This window comes from Petaurus breviceps, unplaced genomic scaffold (genome assembly GCF_028583685.1).
Source record: "Petaurus breviceps papuanus isolate PSGF00001 unplaced genomic scaffold, PetGlider_PUasm1.0 91133, whole genome shotgun sequence".
In the NCBI taxonomy this organism is placed as follows: Eukaryota; Metazoa; Chordata; class Mammalia; order Diprotodontia; family Petauridae; genus Petaurus; species Petaurus breviceps.
The window spans coordinates 28,369,402-28,386,855 of NW_027187419.1; the positions used below are offsets into that span (position 1 = coordinate 28,369,402).

The 17,454-nt window shown below is 38.8% G+C and overlaps 1 protein-coding gene across 2 annotated transcripts in view; it reads left to right on the forward strand.

Moving 5' to 3' along the window:
• Positions 1–17,454, forward strand: part of MTMR2 (myotubularin related protein 2) — a 113,297-nt gene that overhangs the window by 76,322 nt on the left and 19,521 nt on the right. For both annotated transcript variants that reach the window (XM_069080252.1, XM_069080253.1), the window contains 2 exons: positions 7,220–7,369; positions 8,195–8,383. In XM_069080252.1, the coding sequence (XP_068936353.1) occupies positions 7,220–7,369; positions 8,195–8,383 (339 nt within the window). The remainder of the gene's footprint in view (positions 1–7,219; positions 7,370–8,194; positions 8,384–17,454) is intronic.

Here is a 17,454-nt window from a genome sequence, read left to right on the forward strand (position 1 = left end):
CATGTATAATATATATATGAAGGTGAAGGCACTAGTATCCTGATTAAATAATAAATTTACAAAGATATGAGTGAATAACAATGTGCATTTAATTAGCCAACTAATATTTGTTAAAGCCTTCCCTCTTATACATTGTTTCATAAGAAAATAACAATACTTTTTGATCAGTTATCTAAAACTTTAAAAATTGTTTAAAACCACATTATGGACTTATAAACTAAGTTATTAAGGGAAAAGCAATCAAGCTATAAATATGAATGTTAGATTCCTCCAATTCATGTAAAAAATGACTCTAAACAAACGTTGGAGCTACAGAACCCATAAAATGACAGAGAGAAGCTAACTTCCCTCTGAAGACAGTCTGGCAGACCAGTAGGCAGGGGCCAGCCAGCACAGTGCTCTGGGAGCTGAGCCCAGCCTCCTATGAGCTGGAGGTTTTAGCCTCAGGGTGGCCACAATCAGTTGCCAGCTGGAGGAACTTCAGATCACCAGCAGCTGTGGTGGTTTCCAGAATTATCAACCCATAGATGCTAAGGACAAAGTGAGAGATCAGTACACTATGGACTTTGGGAACCTGGAGTCCGAGAGTGTGGTCTGGCCTTTGCTCCTGGGAGGGAGAAGCATCTGAGGGGCAGCAGCCATGCAAACACCTCCACATGGCTGCTTCAGAACTCCTGGCATGAAGATTGTAGGGGGACTAAGTGACCAGTCTGAGGGGTAATTGCTCTTGCTTTAACCTGCTTGGATCTGGATCACTGTCTAGGGTGGAGGTCCTAGGGGTGTTTTACCAGTTTGCCAGAGCATGTGGAGGCTTCAGAGAGGGCAGCCAGCTAATAGCTCCAGTGGCTGAGAAAACCCCAGCAATATGGGACAAAGCTCCCCTCTCTGGTAGCAGAGTTCTATTGTGGCAAAAAGCTCAAAAGTCAAGTAATTGAGTGGCAATGTGAACAAGCAAAGGAAGCAAAGCAAGCAGTGCAGTCCGACATTAGATTCCTATTTTGGGGACAAAAAGGATCAGAGCATGGAACAGGAGGAAGACAACAAAATCTGAACTCCTGCACCAAAAGCTTCCAAGAAAAATAAGAGCTGGTTACAGGTCATAGGGGAGCTTAAGAAGGATTTTGAAAACCAAATAAGAGAAGTGGAAGAAAAATGAAAATTATGCAAGAAAATCATGAAAAGAAAGTCAGCAACCTGACTGAAGAAAATAACACGTTAAAAAAATAGATTAACTCAAATGGCAAAAGAGGCTCAAAAAGCCAATGAGGAGAAGAATGCCTTAAAAAGCCGAATTTGCCAGATGGAAAAAGAATCTCAAAAGCTCACTGAAGAGAATCATTCCTTCAGAATTAGATTGGAGCAAATGGAAGCTAGTGACTTTATGAGGAATCAAGATACTGTTAAATAGATCTAAACAAATGAAAAATAGAAGGCAATGTGAAATATCGGAAAAGCCACTGACCTGGAAAATAGATACAGGAGAGATAATTTAAAATTATTGCACTGCATGAAAGCTATGATCAAAAAAAGAACCTAGAAATCATCCTTCAAGAAATTCTCATCAAAAATTGCCCTGATGTTTTAGAACCAGAAGGCAAAATAGAGGTTGAAAGAATCCACCAATCACCTCCTGAAAAAGATCCCCAAAAGAAAACTCCTAGGAATATTATAGCCAGGTCCTGGAGTTCCCAGATCAAGGAGGAAATATTAAAAGCAGCCAGGAAGAAACAATGTAAATATCGAGGAAACACAATCAGGATAATACAGTACCTGGCAGCTTCTACACTGAGGGATCGAAGGGCTTGGAATATGATATTCAAAACCAAGAATCATCTACCCAGCAAAACTGAGTATCTTGTTTCAGGGGAAAATATGATCATTCGATGGAACAGAGGACTTTCAAGCATTCTTGATGAAAAAACCAGAGTTGAATAGAAAATTTGACATTCAGATACAAGAAGCAAGAGAAGCATGAGAAAGTAAAGAAGGAAAAGAAATCATAAGGAACTTATCAAAGTTAAACTACTTACATTCCTACATGGAAAAATGATAATTGTAACTTATGAAACTTCTCAGTATGAGAATAGTTGAAGGGAATAGAAATGTGTGTGTGTGTGTGTGTGTATGTATATATATATATATATACATAAATGTGTGTGTATGTGTACATATATATGTCTATATAGGAGGGTATATGGGCATATAAATACATATGTGAATGTGTGTATATATGTTTACAGGTATACATAGACAGAAGGCACAGGACCAGTTGAATAGGAAAGGATGATACTTAAAAGGTGAAATTAAGAGGTGAGAGAGGAATATAATGAGAGGAGATGGGGAGAGACAGAATGTTTTAAATTATCTTATATAGAAGAGACAAGGGAAAACTGTTACAATGGAGGGGAAGAGCAGGAAGGAATAGGCAATGAGTCAACCTTATTCTCACTGAATTTGGCTGAGGAAGGGAATGACATACACAGTAAATAGGATATCTCACCCTACAGGAGAGTAGGGGGGAAGGGGATGAGAGGGGGGATGATGGAAGGGAGGGCAGGCTGGGGGGGGAGGGAAATTGGAAGCACCCACTTTTGAAAAGGGACAGGATCAAAGAGAATAGAACAAGTGGGTGATGGGATAGTATGGAGGGAAATATAGTCAGTCTTTCACAATATATCCAGTATGGAAATGTTTTGCATAGCTGCACATATACAACCTAGATTGAATTGCTTATCTTCCCAGTAAGGGTGGGTGACAAGGGAGGAATTCAAAGTTTTAAAATAAAACGTTAAAAAAAATATGTGTAATTATTATTATTTTATATGTAACTGGGAAATAAAATATATAGGCACTGGGGCATAAAGATCTACTGTGCCCTTCTGGAAAGTTGGAGGGAGGATGGGGGAAGATATTGGAGAGAGCAGATTAGGGAGGGAATTTTCATTTGGATTGTTGTTTTGGGGTGGTAGGTAGGGGAAAAGTGGGGAGAAAATTTGCAGCTCAAAATCTTATGGAAATGAATGATATAAACTAAAAAATAAAAAAGAAAAAAATAAGAATGTTAGTAAAAATGGAAAATGTAGCTGAGTGCTTTTGTGTAGTACATCTTTAAATTAATGATGCTTTTTGTACCAAATGCAGCATTACTTGTGAAAAGTTAGTGAGCTGGTGGCTTAAAGATAACCTTTTCTAGCAAGGCTGTTGTGACTTTGGGATAGAGTAAAGTAGTACTTAATGCTTTTTTTTTCATACTGAAATCCTTTTGAGGCTTACTTCCTCTTCCCCATGTTGACTGACTTTACAGCTCTGTTAACAATAACAACAAAGTGTGCTAAGATTTCCATGCTATAAAGAAGGGCAATGATAGAACAGAAACTATTTACAGAGGATTCTGACTGTCAAAGCTGTTTCCATGCCTCTCTACTCTGATCCATTTTTCCATGGCTTTGCCAGATTAGCTTCTTTAAAAACTCCATTACTGGTCATGTCACCTTCCTGCTTGAAGGCATGTACTGGTTTTATCAAATAAAATCTAAACTCCTTAGCTTGGTGTTTAAGACCTGGTATTTTGACTTCATCCAACCTCTTCAGTCTTTTTTCCCACATAGCTTTTTTCAAGGTGTCCTTTGTTCCAACCAGGACATTTCCTGAGCTTTTCAGGCATTTCCTGTACCCCCTGGCTCCATTCCTTTGCTTAGAATGATCTTCATCCTAAACTCTGTCTGTCCACGTCTTTTCCTTTTTTCAGGGTCCAACTCAAGCGCTGTCTCCTTCTTGGAGCTTTTCTTCATTTCCCTGATGGGAAGTAACCTGTCCCTCCTCAGAGCTATCATAGCCCTTTGTGTCCCTCTTGGTGCCCTTTCACATTTTTGTCCTTTTATTCTTGTACTTGTGTTATCTCTCCCACTAGACCATAAACTCTTATGAGGGCTAGGACTGTTATCCTTCTTTGCACTATTCATTTCTTCAATAAATGAATAGGTGATAAAGGATAATAATAATGACGTTTTGTCAATTTGGTTATGGAATTAATTTCCCATAGTGAATAATTAGGAATAACAAATAATTTCTCAGGACCTGTTCATCATGGTGTTAGTCTTTAAAAAAATTTTTTTTTTGCTTTTCTTTGGAGGGGGGAGGGTAGTGCAGTTAGGGTTAAGTAACTTCCCCAAGGTCACATGGCTAGTAGGTTTTGAGTGTCTGAGGTCAGATTTGAACTCAGTCCTCCTGACTCCAGGGCGGGTGCTCTATTCACTGTGCCACCTAGCTGCCCCAACATTAGTTTTTTTTTTTTTTTTTGCTTTTTGGAGGGCATTTGGGGTTAAGTGACTTGCCCAAGGTCACATGGCTAGTTTTTGTGTTAAGTGTCTGAGGCCGAATTTGAACTCAGGTTCTCCTGACTCCAGGGCCGGTGCTCTATTTGCTTAGCCACCTACCCAACCCAACATTAGTCTTTTTAATGAAAGTACCTCATTAGTTGCTATTTACAATGCACATAGCAAACGAAGAATATAGTTGAAATGACTTGTAACTGATATCTTCACAGATCAGTTTATTGGAAGATCAGTAGGTCTTCACAGATCTGTTATTCTGATCATCATTCTCCCCCATTCATTTTCATTCATTTAGCAGAAATTATCAACTCTCCTTATGTAGAACATCATAATCATACCACTTGAAAAAGTCACTCCAATTTCTAAATTACCCATCAAAATAATACAGCATAATATAATATCCTAGACCTTGAAAGACGTAAAGGGGGTAAAAGAGTGGGCATGATAATCGACACTTTATATTACTGTGTTCAGAGCACTAGTTTTCACTTGAAAATTCACTATTTGTTAAATTTTAGTTTCGCCTGTGGTAAAATCTTATCTTTGCTCAGATGATTGGGTTCTTACCTGAGCTCTGTGATTTAGTCCATAGAAGGGAAAGGACAGATAGAAGAAGTATACGTAAGGAGTAAAGGATGATGTGCTGATGGAAAAGTAAGCATGAGACAAAGTCAAGCATGGTGTAGATTGTAGTTCAGAAGAGGTGAAAAAGTTGTTGATGGGGTTGATATGGTCACAGGGAAGAGGTCATATGTGATTTGTTGAATTTCTTAAACAGTACTTACAGATTCTGGACTTTTTCTTTCAGGGGGCTCGCCCCTCCCCATTGCAAGGTTGGAGGCTACTGTGTCCTTTCACGACTCCTGAGATAATTCTGAGGTGTTTATGGTGGGGTATCTTTTCAAGTGATGTAATTCATGATTCTCTTCCAGTATGCTTCACATGATTACTGGTTGATATCAATTAAATGGGTAAACTTAATTAGCTTTTAGAAAGGAGTATTTTACTAAGATGGTTTTTACCACAACCAATTGGTATAAAATAATCCCTCCCTACAAATCTTTGATATATTCTTCCACCAATACATACAGAATCAAGGGGAAAGTTTGCTTAAGTCCAGAGAGCACATGTGACCAAAGAAGGGGGCCGGGGAATAACTCACAGACCTTGTTTCTGGAAGTCCTAACCCACCTCCATCCCCACCCTCCCTTAGTGAGCTACCTGTGAATTTCTCCTTGGCATAGTATAATTTTTTTTTCTTGGCTCCTCATAGAATTCTGAAGCCACCTTTTACTCAGTGTATATAGTGTGTCCTTAGCTTCTGATACAAACAGTGTTAGAAGCTACTGCTATTCTGGAGATGATTCTAGGATGCTGATGCTGCTCCAAATTCTCTGGTTTTCTTTCAAAGCCTTTTTCTCTGGTGAAAGTGGGAGCAGGAGACATAGAGGCCAAATCTGGGGCTTTTTCTCTCCCTAAAGTGATTCCTTTTCAGGATTGACTGGATTGGTTCTCTTTTCTCCATTACCAGATTCTTGAATCTAAACACTTGCCAGTTTTTTACAGTTCTTGCTAGGCAGGAACAAGTCTCCTTAACCAAATTCCAAAAGACTCTCTGTCACACCTAATTGAAATGCCTTTGATTGGTTCCATGGAGGTGGTTCTTCCTTGCTATAGTGCTAAGTGGGATGGAGTGATTAATTAACTCATTCCACCTCCACCCTTATACCTGAATGCTGTCTTGGGACTCTTGGTAACCAACGGGAAAAACTAACTTAAAATAGAGTGCTTTCTAACAGCCTGTCTTTTCTTTTACACAATTGAGATAACTGCCAGTGAAGCAGAATGTTAATTCTAACTGGTCAACAATCTGATTTATTTAGGTCTTTGAGAAAAACAAATGAAGTAAAATATATAAAGCATTTTATAAGTATAAAGTGCTATATAAATGTTGGTTATTATTATCACTGGACAGCAGGGTTCATATGATTAGTAAGAGAATTTAGAAGTTTTATAAATTCTCTTTTTGACTTTGTTTTTTTTGCCTCTGATTTCTCTCATTTATAAGAAGGAGATGTTAAATACAAATGATCTTATTAGACAGTTATAAGAATTAACCAGTGAAATATATCTTAAAATTTTGGAAACTGTTAAAAATAGCATGAAAACTTAGTAACTTATCATGTTGTTAAAAGTGAGATGATTTAAATTTCTTAGTCTCCTCCAGTCTTCCTATAACTGTGCTTGCTGTTTGCTGCTATGACCTGGATCCTAACATTTTTGTTAATGCTACTTATGATATTCAGGCATAAGAAATCAGTAAGTTAAGTGCCTACTATGTGTTAGACACTATCAGTACAAAAACAAAACTATTATTAAGTATTAGTTAAATTCTTAACCTAAAAGATTGAAGACATAATCTTTGTCTAACAATCTCTTTGGGGGAATGAGAACTATATGCAGAAAATAAGATTTTATAACCAATTAATAAATCAGAACAATTTATTAATTTACAAGCTCCCTGAAGATAGAAACAGACATCATTCATTTTTTTTTCTATTTCCCAGGAGCACCTAGCACATAATGTACACTGAGTAAACATTGTTTAGTTGGTTGAATGAATGGTCGTATAATTAATTATTAAGATGAAAGGAAAAGATGTTATAGATTTCTAAGTTAGACTACATAAACCTAAAAGACAATTTAGTACAGACATGCCATCTTCTCAGTAGTTGAGAGGCTGTACCATGAAGGTAAGAAGGACTGCCTTGAATATAAATAATCCCTGGCTCAGGGTTGGTCTGTTGGTCTGTTTGCCTCTATTTTATTTCCTTAGGAACTTTTGGTTAGGTAATAACTTACCTATTGTTATATTTACAATGTAGGGAATTCCCAATGAAAGCTGGAGAATTACAAAGATTAATGAACGTTATGAGTTATGTGATACATATCCCTCCCTCCTGGTTGTGCCAGCAAATATTCCAGATGAGGAACTGAAAAGAGTGGCATCTTTCAGATCAAGGGGCCGTATCCCAGTAAGTTTGAATCTTTTGCTGCTGGTTTTGTAAATGCCTTTGTATTATATATCATATCAAGATTAGATAATGGTAGAATTTGAGATTTCACACAAATAACAAAATTGAGTCAGAGATGGAGGATAAATGTAGTTATAGCACTAGGACTTTTACTAGTGATATTGAAGAACAGGTTATTTAGGAAAATGAAAACCAGATTAAAAGCTTAGATTAAAGAAACAGTCTGGGAGGATAGTACGGTTATTGCTAAATCCTATACAAAATTGCTAGCATTTTTCCTCAAAAACAAAGTCCAGTGAATTATTCATAGTTTCTTTATTTTAAATTCATTCTTCAGTCTCAGTGACGTATACTCTCCCCTTAAGCCCTAGATCTATTGGTGAGAACTATTAAATGACTGTACAAATTTCTGTTCAATGACTGGGTAATGAAATGTTACCTTCCAGAAAGATCAACTGGAATAATTAAAAAAAAATTAAGTATAATATTCAGTGTCTGACATCACTAGATTTCAGAAGCTTCATATGCATGAAGAACAAGGAAATCTGAGACTAGAGCTGTCTCTTTTCTGTTTTGTATCTTTTCTAGTAGTAATACTTTGTACCCTGTAGCACAGCTATGACTCTCATAAATTAGTAATATGTTGTTTTCTTTCTGTCAGAGTTTGACTAGGAAAAGTTGCGTTGAACATTTGCATTTATGTTTTCACAGCCAGAGTTTGGCTTTGGGTAGAAAACTGAGGCTCAAAATATGGTGCTTTTTAAGAAAATGGGAAACAGTAAATTATATAAAGGATTCATCCCTTATTTTCGTCCATACTCTAAGGTTTTATCATGGATTCATCCTGAAAGCCAAGCAACAATAACACGATGTAGCCAGCCCATGGTTGGAGTGAGTGGGAAGAGAAGCAAAGAGGATGAAAAATATCTTCAGGCTATCATGGATTCTAATGCTCAGTCCCATAAAATCTTCATTTTTGATGCACGACCAAGTGTTAATGCTGTTGCTAATAAGGTAAAAGTATCTTTTTCTCTCTTTCATGAGGTAAACTGTAATAACTATTTGATGATGTTTGAAACATATAATTTTAAAGGATTTAAGAAGAGGCTTTACAGAGTTAAGAGGTGTTCCATGCTCTGTAGTCTTTCTTCTTGACTAAATTTGAGATTTGGATGAGTTCTCATTTATATTTCACATTACCTGGATTATGAAACTATAGTTTCCATATTAGTACTAGAAGAGTCACTATATGCAGGCCCTTTACTTAGACATGGATGTTTGGGTACTCCCTAAATCAGAGATGAATTAATTATAAAAGTTTGTGTTTCATCTTGGGGAAAGGATTCCTTGTAGCCTCTTTTTTTTTCTTGCTTTTTCTGTCCAACAGTGATATTTACAATATTAGAGAAATAAGATTTATGAGTTAGTTATCAAACATTTAACTAAAAGTTAGTGATCAGTAGAGCTTCCCTTTCAACTGACATGCCATGGAACTTTACTTGGATTCCATGATGCTGAGCTTTGAGGCTGTCAAAGTAAGACCTAATCCTCCTCGTTGGTGCTTTCTGTTTGGCTTTTCAGCGGCTAATAGGAATGGGGAAGTTGGTATAGGACTGAAGATGGGCAAATGTATTAGTTTTCAATAGGGTAGGGAATGAATTCTTCAAAGTGTAAGCCAATGGGCTTGGCAAAATTTTAGAATATGTCTTTACTTTTTGGAGGTGGGGAAGGCTGGGCAATTGGGGTTAAGTGACTTGCCCAAGGTCACACGGCTAGTAAATATTAAGTGTGTGAGGCTGGATTTGAACTTCAGGGCCGGTGCTCTATTGACTGCACCACCTATCCGCCCCTAGAATATGTTTTTAAAGAGATGGTTTGTGAGCCTGTAGAAGGAAAATGGCAATGACTAAAAGCCAGCATTGAATAATCAAGAATACTGGATTATCATTACTTTTTTGGAAAGGGTTGTTAGACTAGCAGCTAGTTGATGCAGTCAATAGACCACTGGGCTTGTAGTCAGGAAGACTTGAGTTCAAGTCTTGCTTCAGATGTTCATAAGTGTGTGACCCTAGGCAATTCACTTAACCCCTCTTTGCCTAAAATGCTCAGTTGTAAAATGGTGATAATAATAGTATTCACCCCATGAAGTCTGAGTACATAGTTGCATACAGGGGTTCAAAAAAAAAGATTCTCCACATAAAAATGGAAAAGGCATGTCCAGGCAATGGCAGTTCATATAAAAGGGATGTGGGCAATGCTTAATGTGAGTCCAAAGTGTGATGCAGCAGTAAAAACATCTAATGTAATCTCAGGCTGCCTTAATAGAAACATAGCGTCCAGTGTAATATGTTTTTAATATGTTAACAGTGCCACTATACTTTGTCCTGGTCAGAACACACATGAAGTGTTGTGGGGCCTACATGTTAGAAAAATAGTTCTACATTCCTTCTGGGTCCTACATGTCAGGAAATATGTTGATAAAGTAGAACAAATACCGAGGAGGGCAACCAGAATGGCCAATGGACTGAAAATGATGTTGTATGAATGTCAGAATTTAAGAATTGGAAAGGGTCTCAGCAGCTATCTAGTTGAACCCATACACAAAAGAAATACCCTGCTATTATATACCTAACACTGAAGACCTCCAAAGAAGGGAAAACCACCTTTCAAGGCAGACCTTTCCAGTTTTTGACAGCTCTGATTGTTAAGAAAATTTTCTTTCTATGAAACCTAAATTAGAGTCTCTTTGCAACTGCTACTCATAGGTCCTAGTTATCTCTGGCACCATCAGAACAAGTTGAATTCCCCCTCTATGTAACTACCCTTCAAGTACTTGATAACTGTCACATACCCCCTTGAGTCTTCTTTTCTCTAGGCTAACATACCTAGTTTCTTCAGCTGATCTTCATGTTATGGACTCAAGACCCTTCACTGTTCTGTTTGCCCTCCTGTTATTGCCCTCCAGTTTATCAATATCCTTCTTAAAAACTGGTGCCCAGATCTAAACATAATACTCTGGCTGAGATCTGAGGAGGGTACAATACAGTATAACTGTCACTTCTCTATTTATTCCTAGAATCTATACTCCTCTTGATGCAGCACAGGATTATATTAACTTTTTTGGATACCCCATCACATTGTTGACTTTTATTGAGCTTGCAGTCCACTGAAGTCCTCATTTAGTCTTCAAACATTTTTTAGCTGTATCTACCAAATGGTCTAGCCACTGGAAGCAGCTACTTTGACATGTTGTTGAAATTTTCCTCTTGTCATGGCCTGGGAACTTCTAAATACATAATACTAAGGTAAAGATTGTCTTTTCTATTAATGAGAAACTAGGCATGGCAGTGAGTTACATTAACGAAGTCTTGACTATTTAAATCAAGAAGGAGAGGAAGTGTAGGAAGGCTCATTACCTTTCCTGTATCCATGAAGTTACCTTGATCATGGTGCACTCTAAAATGATTTGTGATAGCTATAAAGGACTGATGGTGGGAAACCACTTCAAGTGCACAGTCTGTGATCACCTGTGAGGGCTAAGGCCTTCACAAAGAGTACAGCATAACTCTGTGGAAGAATCCCTCATACACTGGCCTGCATGGGTTTTCTTTTGCTCTTGGCTTCAATAGATGAGACTTCTGGTTTTCCCCCACCTTGAGGTGGGTGCCTTGCTAGAGCTTGCTACTAGTCACCTCATGAAGTCCAAATGCTTCACAGGCACAAACTCGTGAGACTTCCCCAAATGAACCAGTTCACAAGATCCCATTGTCACCTTTTTGAGGAATGTAGGTCAAAGTGTAGCAACTCCTTCTCAGTCCTCTGGAAGGAGTTGAAGTTGACAATGGTGAGGAGCACAGTAAAAAAAAGAGAAGGAGAATGATCTTGTCATTCTCTCAGCCATGCTGCAGCAGGGAGAAGAGTAGCTCTAGACATCAGATGCAGCCCTGAAATGGTAATGGAGCTCCTCTTTCTGAGCTAATGTAAAAGATGGGCATGGAGTCTTCCCTGTAGCTGGAGGACAGACTGCTTTCTTGCGAACAGTCTGGTAACTCTTTTTGAGATTTCCATGTGCCAGAAGAATTGGACCCTCTCTCCAGGGAACTTCATTCCTTACACATGCCAATCAGGTGGTTGAAACTCGATGGACCCTTCTCATCAGGGGCCTTTGGGCTTAAGGAAGCTGTTTTATTCTCACATCTTTGACCAGAAGCATATCTATACTTAACTGATTGAATCTCTCTCTCAGATGCTGTGTATGAGCTTCTCTCATGAGAGTGTCGGACTGTGCTCCAAGCCTCATGCATGTTGCCTCTACCAGCCTTTCCGTTTTATAGCTGCACTGACCTAGAAGTCTCACCTCCTCTGGAAGCTGAGCTTGTGTCTGTGAAATTTCTTATTTCTGTATGCAATCATGTATGAATCCATGTGAGTTCACTTTTTTCTTAGACCATTATGAACACCAGAGCAATGACCTCACCCCTTGAAGGGTGGTAATGTCAGTTTTAAATCCTGTAGTACCTCTCTTGCTTTCCATGATCTTCAGATATCACTGTCAGTAGTTAAGCAGCCACATCTGTATTGCCTCTCTCCTCTCCTCTTTCTTGTCTCTTCTCTCACATTTCACATCTTTTGCTTGTACAGATTTTAAGCTTGTTTTATCCAGTGACAGTGATCTCATTTTCATTATTTTCCCACAATACTTAGTACCTTGAGAGGAGTAACAGAGAAACCTCATGTGAGTATTGCCCAGGATGGAGCCTTTTAGGTGGGGAGTGCCAAGAAGGTTAGGAGAATGAGGTATAGCGTAGCAACTAGGCAGTGATGAGCAAATCCCATAAAAAGCAGACTGTAGAGTTTAGGGTTAGTATGGAAGTATATAGAGCCCAGAGTAAAGGAGATGTCCTAGGAAGATAGTAAGAAGATATCAAGGTGCCGGAGATTCTAATGATATTGAAGAGGGAAGAAGGAAACAAGCATTTAAGTGTTTAGTATGTGGCAGGCAAACGTGTAGGACACTAGGCATACAGAGCAAAGCAAAAAGATAGTCTCTGCTCACAAGGAGCTGTTTATATTCTGGGGTAAGGGGAAGACAAACACACTTGAGAGAGTTGAAAAGCTGAGGAGAAGAAAGGTGCATATTGTGAGGTCATGGATTTGAAGTGTAGAAAGTCAGAAACAGACGGGGAGAATGAAGGAAGGCCAATTTAGGTCCTTCCACAAAATGAGAGCTTCAGGAGGAGCTCACCAATGAGAGAAGGGGGGGCCAGCCTTGTGAAGGGATCTTCTGGGGGAACAGGCCTCAGGCTCTGAGAGAAGTTCTAGGTGAACCAACTAAAGAGAAGGCATGGTTTTGAAATCTAGAAAGTCAGGAACAGAACTGAGAGGGGATTAAAGAACAGGTTTACTTTAAGAAAACTGAAGAGGTTTTCAGGTTACTAGGAATATGATATTCCGGAGGTCAAAGGATCTGGGATTAAAACCAAGAGTCATCTTGAAAAAACATAACACTCAATATCCCAAGAGGATAGTGGTAGGAACAGTTTAAACCTTTCCTCCAGAAGTGTGGCAAAGCCCAGCCCTAACCACAAGTTTGAAGTCAGTAAGGAGGCTGGAACAATGAACAACAACAACCCCCCCCCCCACCACCATATTGAGCTATAATGGTGGTAGGAATGCTCAAGACACATAGAAGAAGAGAATGACTTCAAAACATCTATAAACAGTGCCTCAAAGAAAAACACAGCCTGGACACAAACTCAGTTATCATTCCTAGAACAGATGAAACAAGAGTTAAAAAGAGAGTTTAGAGATCAGCAGCAGCTATGGCCGTTTCCAGATTTATCAACACATAGATGCGAAGGACAAAGTGAGAGGCCAGTGCAGTTTGGACTTTGGGACCAATAAGTGGGAGTGCGTGGCTTTTCCCCCCGGGGTGAGAAGCCTCTGAGATGCCACGTGGCTGCTTCAGCTCCTGGCCTGCAGAGTGTAGAGGGACCAAGCACCAGTCTGAGGGGTAATCGCTCTTGCTTTAACCTGCTTGGATTTGGATTGCAGTCTAGGGTGGAGATCCTGGGGTGTGTGTCCAGCTTGCCAGAGCGTGTGGAGACCTCAGAGAGGGCACCCATCTAATACCTCCGGCAGCTGAGAAAACCCAGGCGTTTGGGATGAAAGCTCCCCTGAGTGGTGGCAGAGTCCTACTGTGGCAAAAAGCCCAAAAGTCAAGTAATTGAGTGGCAAAATGAGCAGACAAAGGAAACAAAGCAGACAGAAGATTCCAACATTACACTCCTGTTTTGGGGACAAAAAGGAGCAAAGCATGGAACAGGAGGAAAACAGTGAAGTCAGAACTCCTGCACCAAAAGCTTCAAAGGAAAATACAGGCTGGTTACAGGCCATAGAGGACCTTAAGAAGCAGATAAGAGAAGTGGAGGAAAAATTGGGAAGAGAAATGATAACAGTGCAAGAAAATTATGAAATGAGAGTCAACAGCCTGACTGAGGAAAATAATACCTTAAAAAACAGACTGACTCAAATGGCAAAGGAGGCTCAAAAAGGCAATGAGGAGAAGAAAGCCTTAAAAAGCCGAATTTGCCAGATGGAAAAAGAAACTCAAAAGTTCAATGAGGAGAATCATTGCTTCAGAATTAGATTGGAGCAAATGGAAGCTAATGACTTTATGAGAAATCAAGATGCTGTTAAACAGATCCAAACAAATGAAAGAATAGAAGGCAATGTGAAATATCTCATGGGAAAAACCACTCACCTGGAAAATAGATCTAGGAGAGATACTTTAAAAATTATTGGACTACCTGAAAGCCATGACCAAAGTAAGAACTTAGAAATCTTCCTCCAGGAAGTTCTCAAAGAAAACTACCCTGATGTTTTTAGTACCAGAGGGCAAAATAGAGGTTGAAAGAATCCACCGATCACCTCCTGAAAAAGATCCCAAAAAGAAAACTCCTAGGAATATTATAGCCAGGTTCCAGAATTCCCAGATTAAGGAGAGAATATTACAAGCAGCCAGGAAGAAACAATTTGAATATTGTGGAAACACAATCAGGATAACCCAGGATCTGGCAGCTTCTACACTGAGGGATCGAAGGGCTTGGAATATGATATTCCGGAGGTCAAAGGATCTGGGATTAAAACCAAGAGTCACCTACCCAGCAAAACTGAGTATCTTGTTTCAGGGGAAAATATGGTCATTCAGTGGAATAGAGGACTTTCAAGCATTCTTGCTGAAAAAAACAGAGTTGAATAGAAAATTTGACGTTCAGATACAAGAAGCAAAAAAAGCATGAGAAGGTAAACAGAACTTATCAAAGTTGAACTATTAAAATTCCTACATGGAAAAACAATAATTGTAACTTATGAAACTTTTCTCAGTAGTTGAAGGGATTAGAAATATATGTATATATGTCTGTAAATGAGGGTATATGGGCATATGAATACATATGTGAATGTATGTATATATGTTTACAGGTATACGTAGATAGAGGGCATAGGACCAATTTAACAGGAAGGGATGATACTTAAAAGGTGAAATTAAGAGGTGAGAGGAATATAATGAGAGGAGATGGGGAGAGACAGATTGGGGTAAACTATCTCATACAGAAGAGGTAAGGGAAAATGGTTACAATGGAGGCGAAGAATAGGAAGGCAAAAGGGAATTGGTCAACCGTATTCCCATTGAATCTGGCTTGAGGAGGGAGTGACATAAATAGGGTATCTCACCCTCCAGGAGATTGGAGGGGAAGAGGATGAGAAGGGGGATGATGGAAGGGAGGGCAGACTGGGGGGGGGGGAAGTTGGAAGCACCCACTTTTGAAAAGGGACGGGATCAAAGTAGAGAATAGAACAAGTGAGAGGTGGGATAAGAGGGAGGGAAATATACTCAGTGTTTTACAATATATCTACTATGTTATTGTTTTACATTAGCCACACATGTACAACCTATACTGAACTGCTTATCTTCCCAGTAAGGGTGGGTGACAAGAAAGGAAGGGAATGAATCTAGAATTGAAAGTTTTAAAATCAGATATTGAAATATATTTATCTATATATATGTGTGTGTGTATATACTATTATTAATACCATTTTACATGTAATTGGGAAATAAGATATACAGGCACTGAGGCATAGAGATCCACTGGAAAAGTCGAAAGGGGTATGGGAGAAAATATGGGAGAGAACAGATTGGAGGAGAGGATATCCTGTGGGACTGCTATTTTGGGGCGGTGGGTATGGGAAAAATAGGAAGAAAATTTGTAACTCAAAATCTGGCGGAAACGAATGATGTAAATCAGCAGTTAATAAAGCATTAAAAAAAAGAGTTTAAAAAATATTTTTTAGGGGGTGGCTAAGTGATGCAGTGAATAGAGCACCAGCCCTGGAGTCAGGAGGACCTGAGTTCAAATCTGGCCTCAGACATTTGACATGCTTACTTGGGGCAAGTCACTTAACCCTAACTGCCCTCCGCCCCCCCAAAAAAGCAAAAAAAAAAATTTTTTTTAAAAATAAATGGAATGAGAATGCTAGGGAAAAAAAATTAGAAAAGAAATGAGAACAATAGAAGAAAGAATTGGAAGGAGATAAACACTTTGGCATAAGAGGTACAAAATCTTGCCCAAGCAACAAACTGAAAATTAGAGTGAACCAAATAGAATCCAATGACTCCATGAGGTAACAAGAAATATTAAAACAAAGTAAAAAAGACTAAAAATACAATAGAAAAAATCTAAGATATCTAATAGCATAAACAACTGACCTGGAAAACAGATCAAGGAGAAAAAAAAATTAAGAATCATTGGACTCTGTAAACACTATGATCAAATTAAAGAGATCTTTTTTTTTTTTTTAAATCTTCATTTATTTATTTATTTTTTGAAAGCCATCTGGGTTAAGTAACTTGCTCAAGGTTACACAGCCAGTTATTTCTGGGTGTGGTGCTGAGTATCTGAGCCCAGATTTGATCCCCAGGTCATCCCGACACTGGAGCTGGTGCTCTTACTCGCTGAGCCACCTGGCCGCACCTAAGCAATTGGAGTTAAGTAACTTGCTCAAGGTTACATGGCCTGGTGTTTCTGGGTGGGTGCTAAGTGTTTGAGCCTGGGATTCGATCCCCAGGTCATCATGACACTGCAGCTCGGTGCTCTTACTTGCTGTGCTACCTGGCTGCCCCAAATTAAAGAGATCTTAACAGAATATTACCCAGATCTCTTAGAACTAGAAGGCATAGTGGAAATTAAAAAATAAAATCCACTGGTCACCTCCTGAAAGAAACCCCCAAAATGAAAACTCCCAGGAAGAACATACCAGAATTCCGAGTTTCTGGACCAAAGAAAAAATACTATAAACAGCCAGGAAGAAAAGGTTTCAGGTACTAAGGAACCATAGTCAATATCACACATGATTTAGATTAAGGGAGGGATTAGCCCTAAGCAAAATGGAACTAAATATGTATAAAAATATTTATAGCTCTTTTTGAGGTGGCAAAGAATGGGAATCTGAGGGCATCCCCATAAATTGGGGAATAGCTGAACAAGTTATGGTATATAAATATGATAAAATGCTATTATTCTGAACTCTTATCTTCATAATGACCAACCAGGATTCCAGGCCCTAATAAGGAAACATGCTACCTTATCCTCCCAATAGTGAAGTGGAGAACCACGAATACAGAATGAGATAATTTTTTTTAATGATCAATATGGAAATTTGTTTGGATTGACCATAAATGTTTGTAGCATATTTCATTTTTCTTGTAGTGTGGTAGGGTGGAGAGGTAAGGGTTAGGAGGTAATCTTGACTGATTAAAAAAATAAAAATATTTTTAAAAAAGAGAAAACTGATAGAGGAAAGAGAACCCAGGAGAAGGTGATGGTCAGCATTGTTAAAAACTGCAGTGAGTTCAAGAAGGATGAAGATTGAAGAAAGTCCTTTGGATATTTCATTTAAGAGATGGATAAGAGAATGAAATAGAAGTAAGAGGTAGAAACAGTGAAGGCAGGGAGGAATGAAGGAGAAGAGGAAAAGATACGAGAAGGAAAGGGTTAAGGGCCTACTACTATATGTCAGAAACTGTT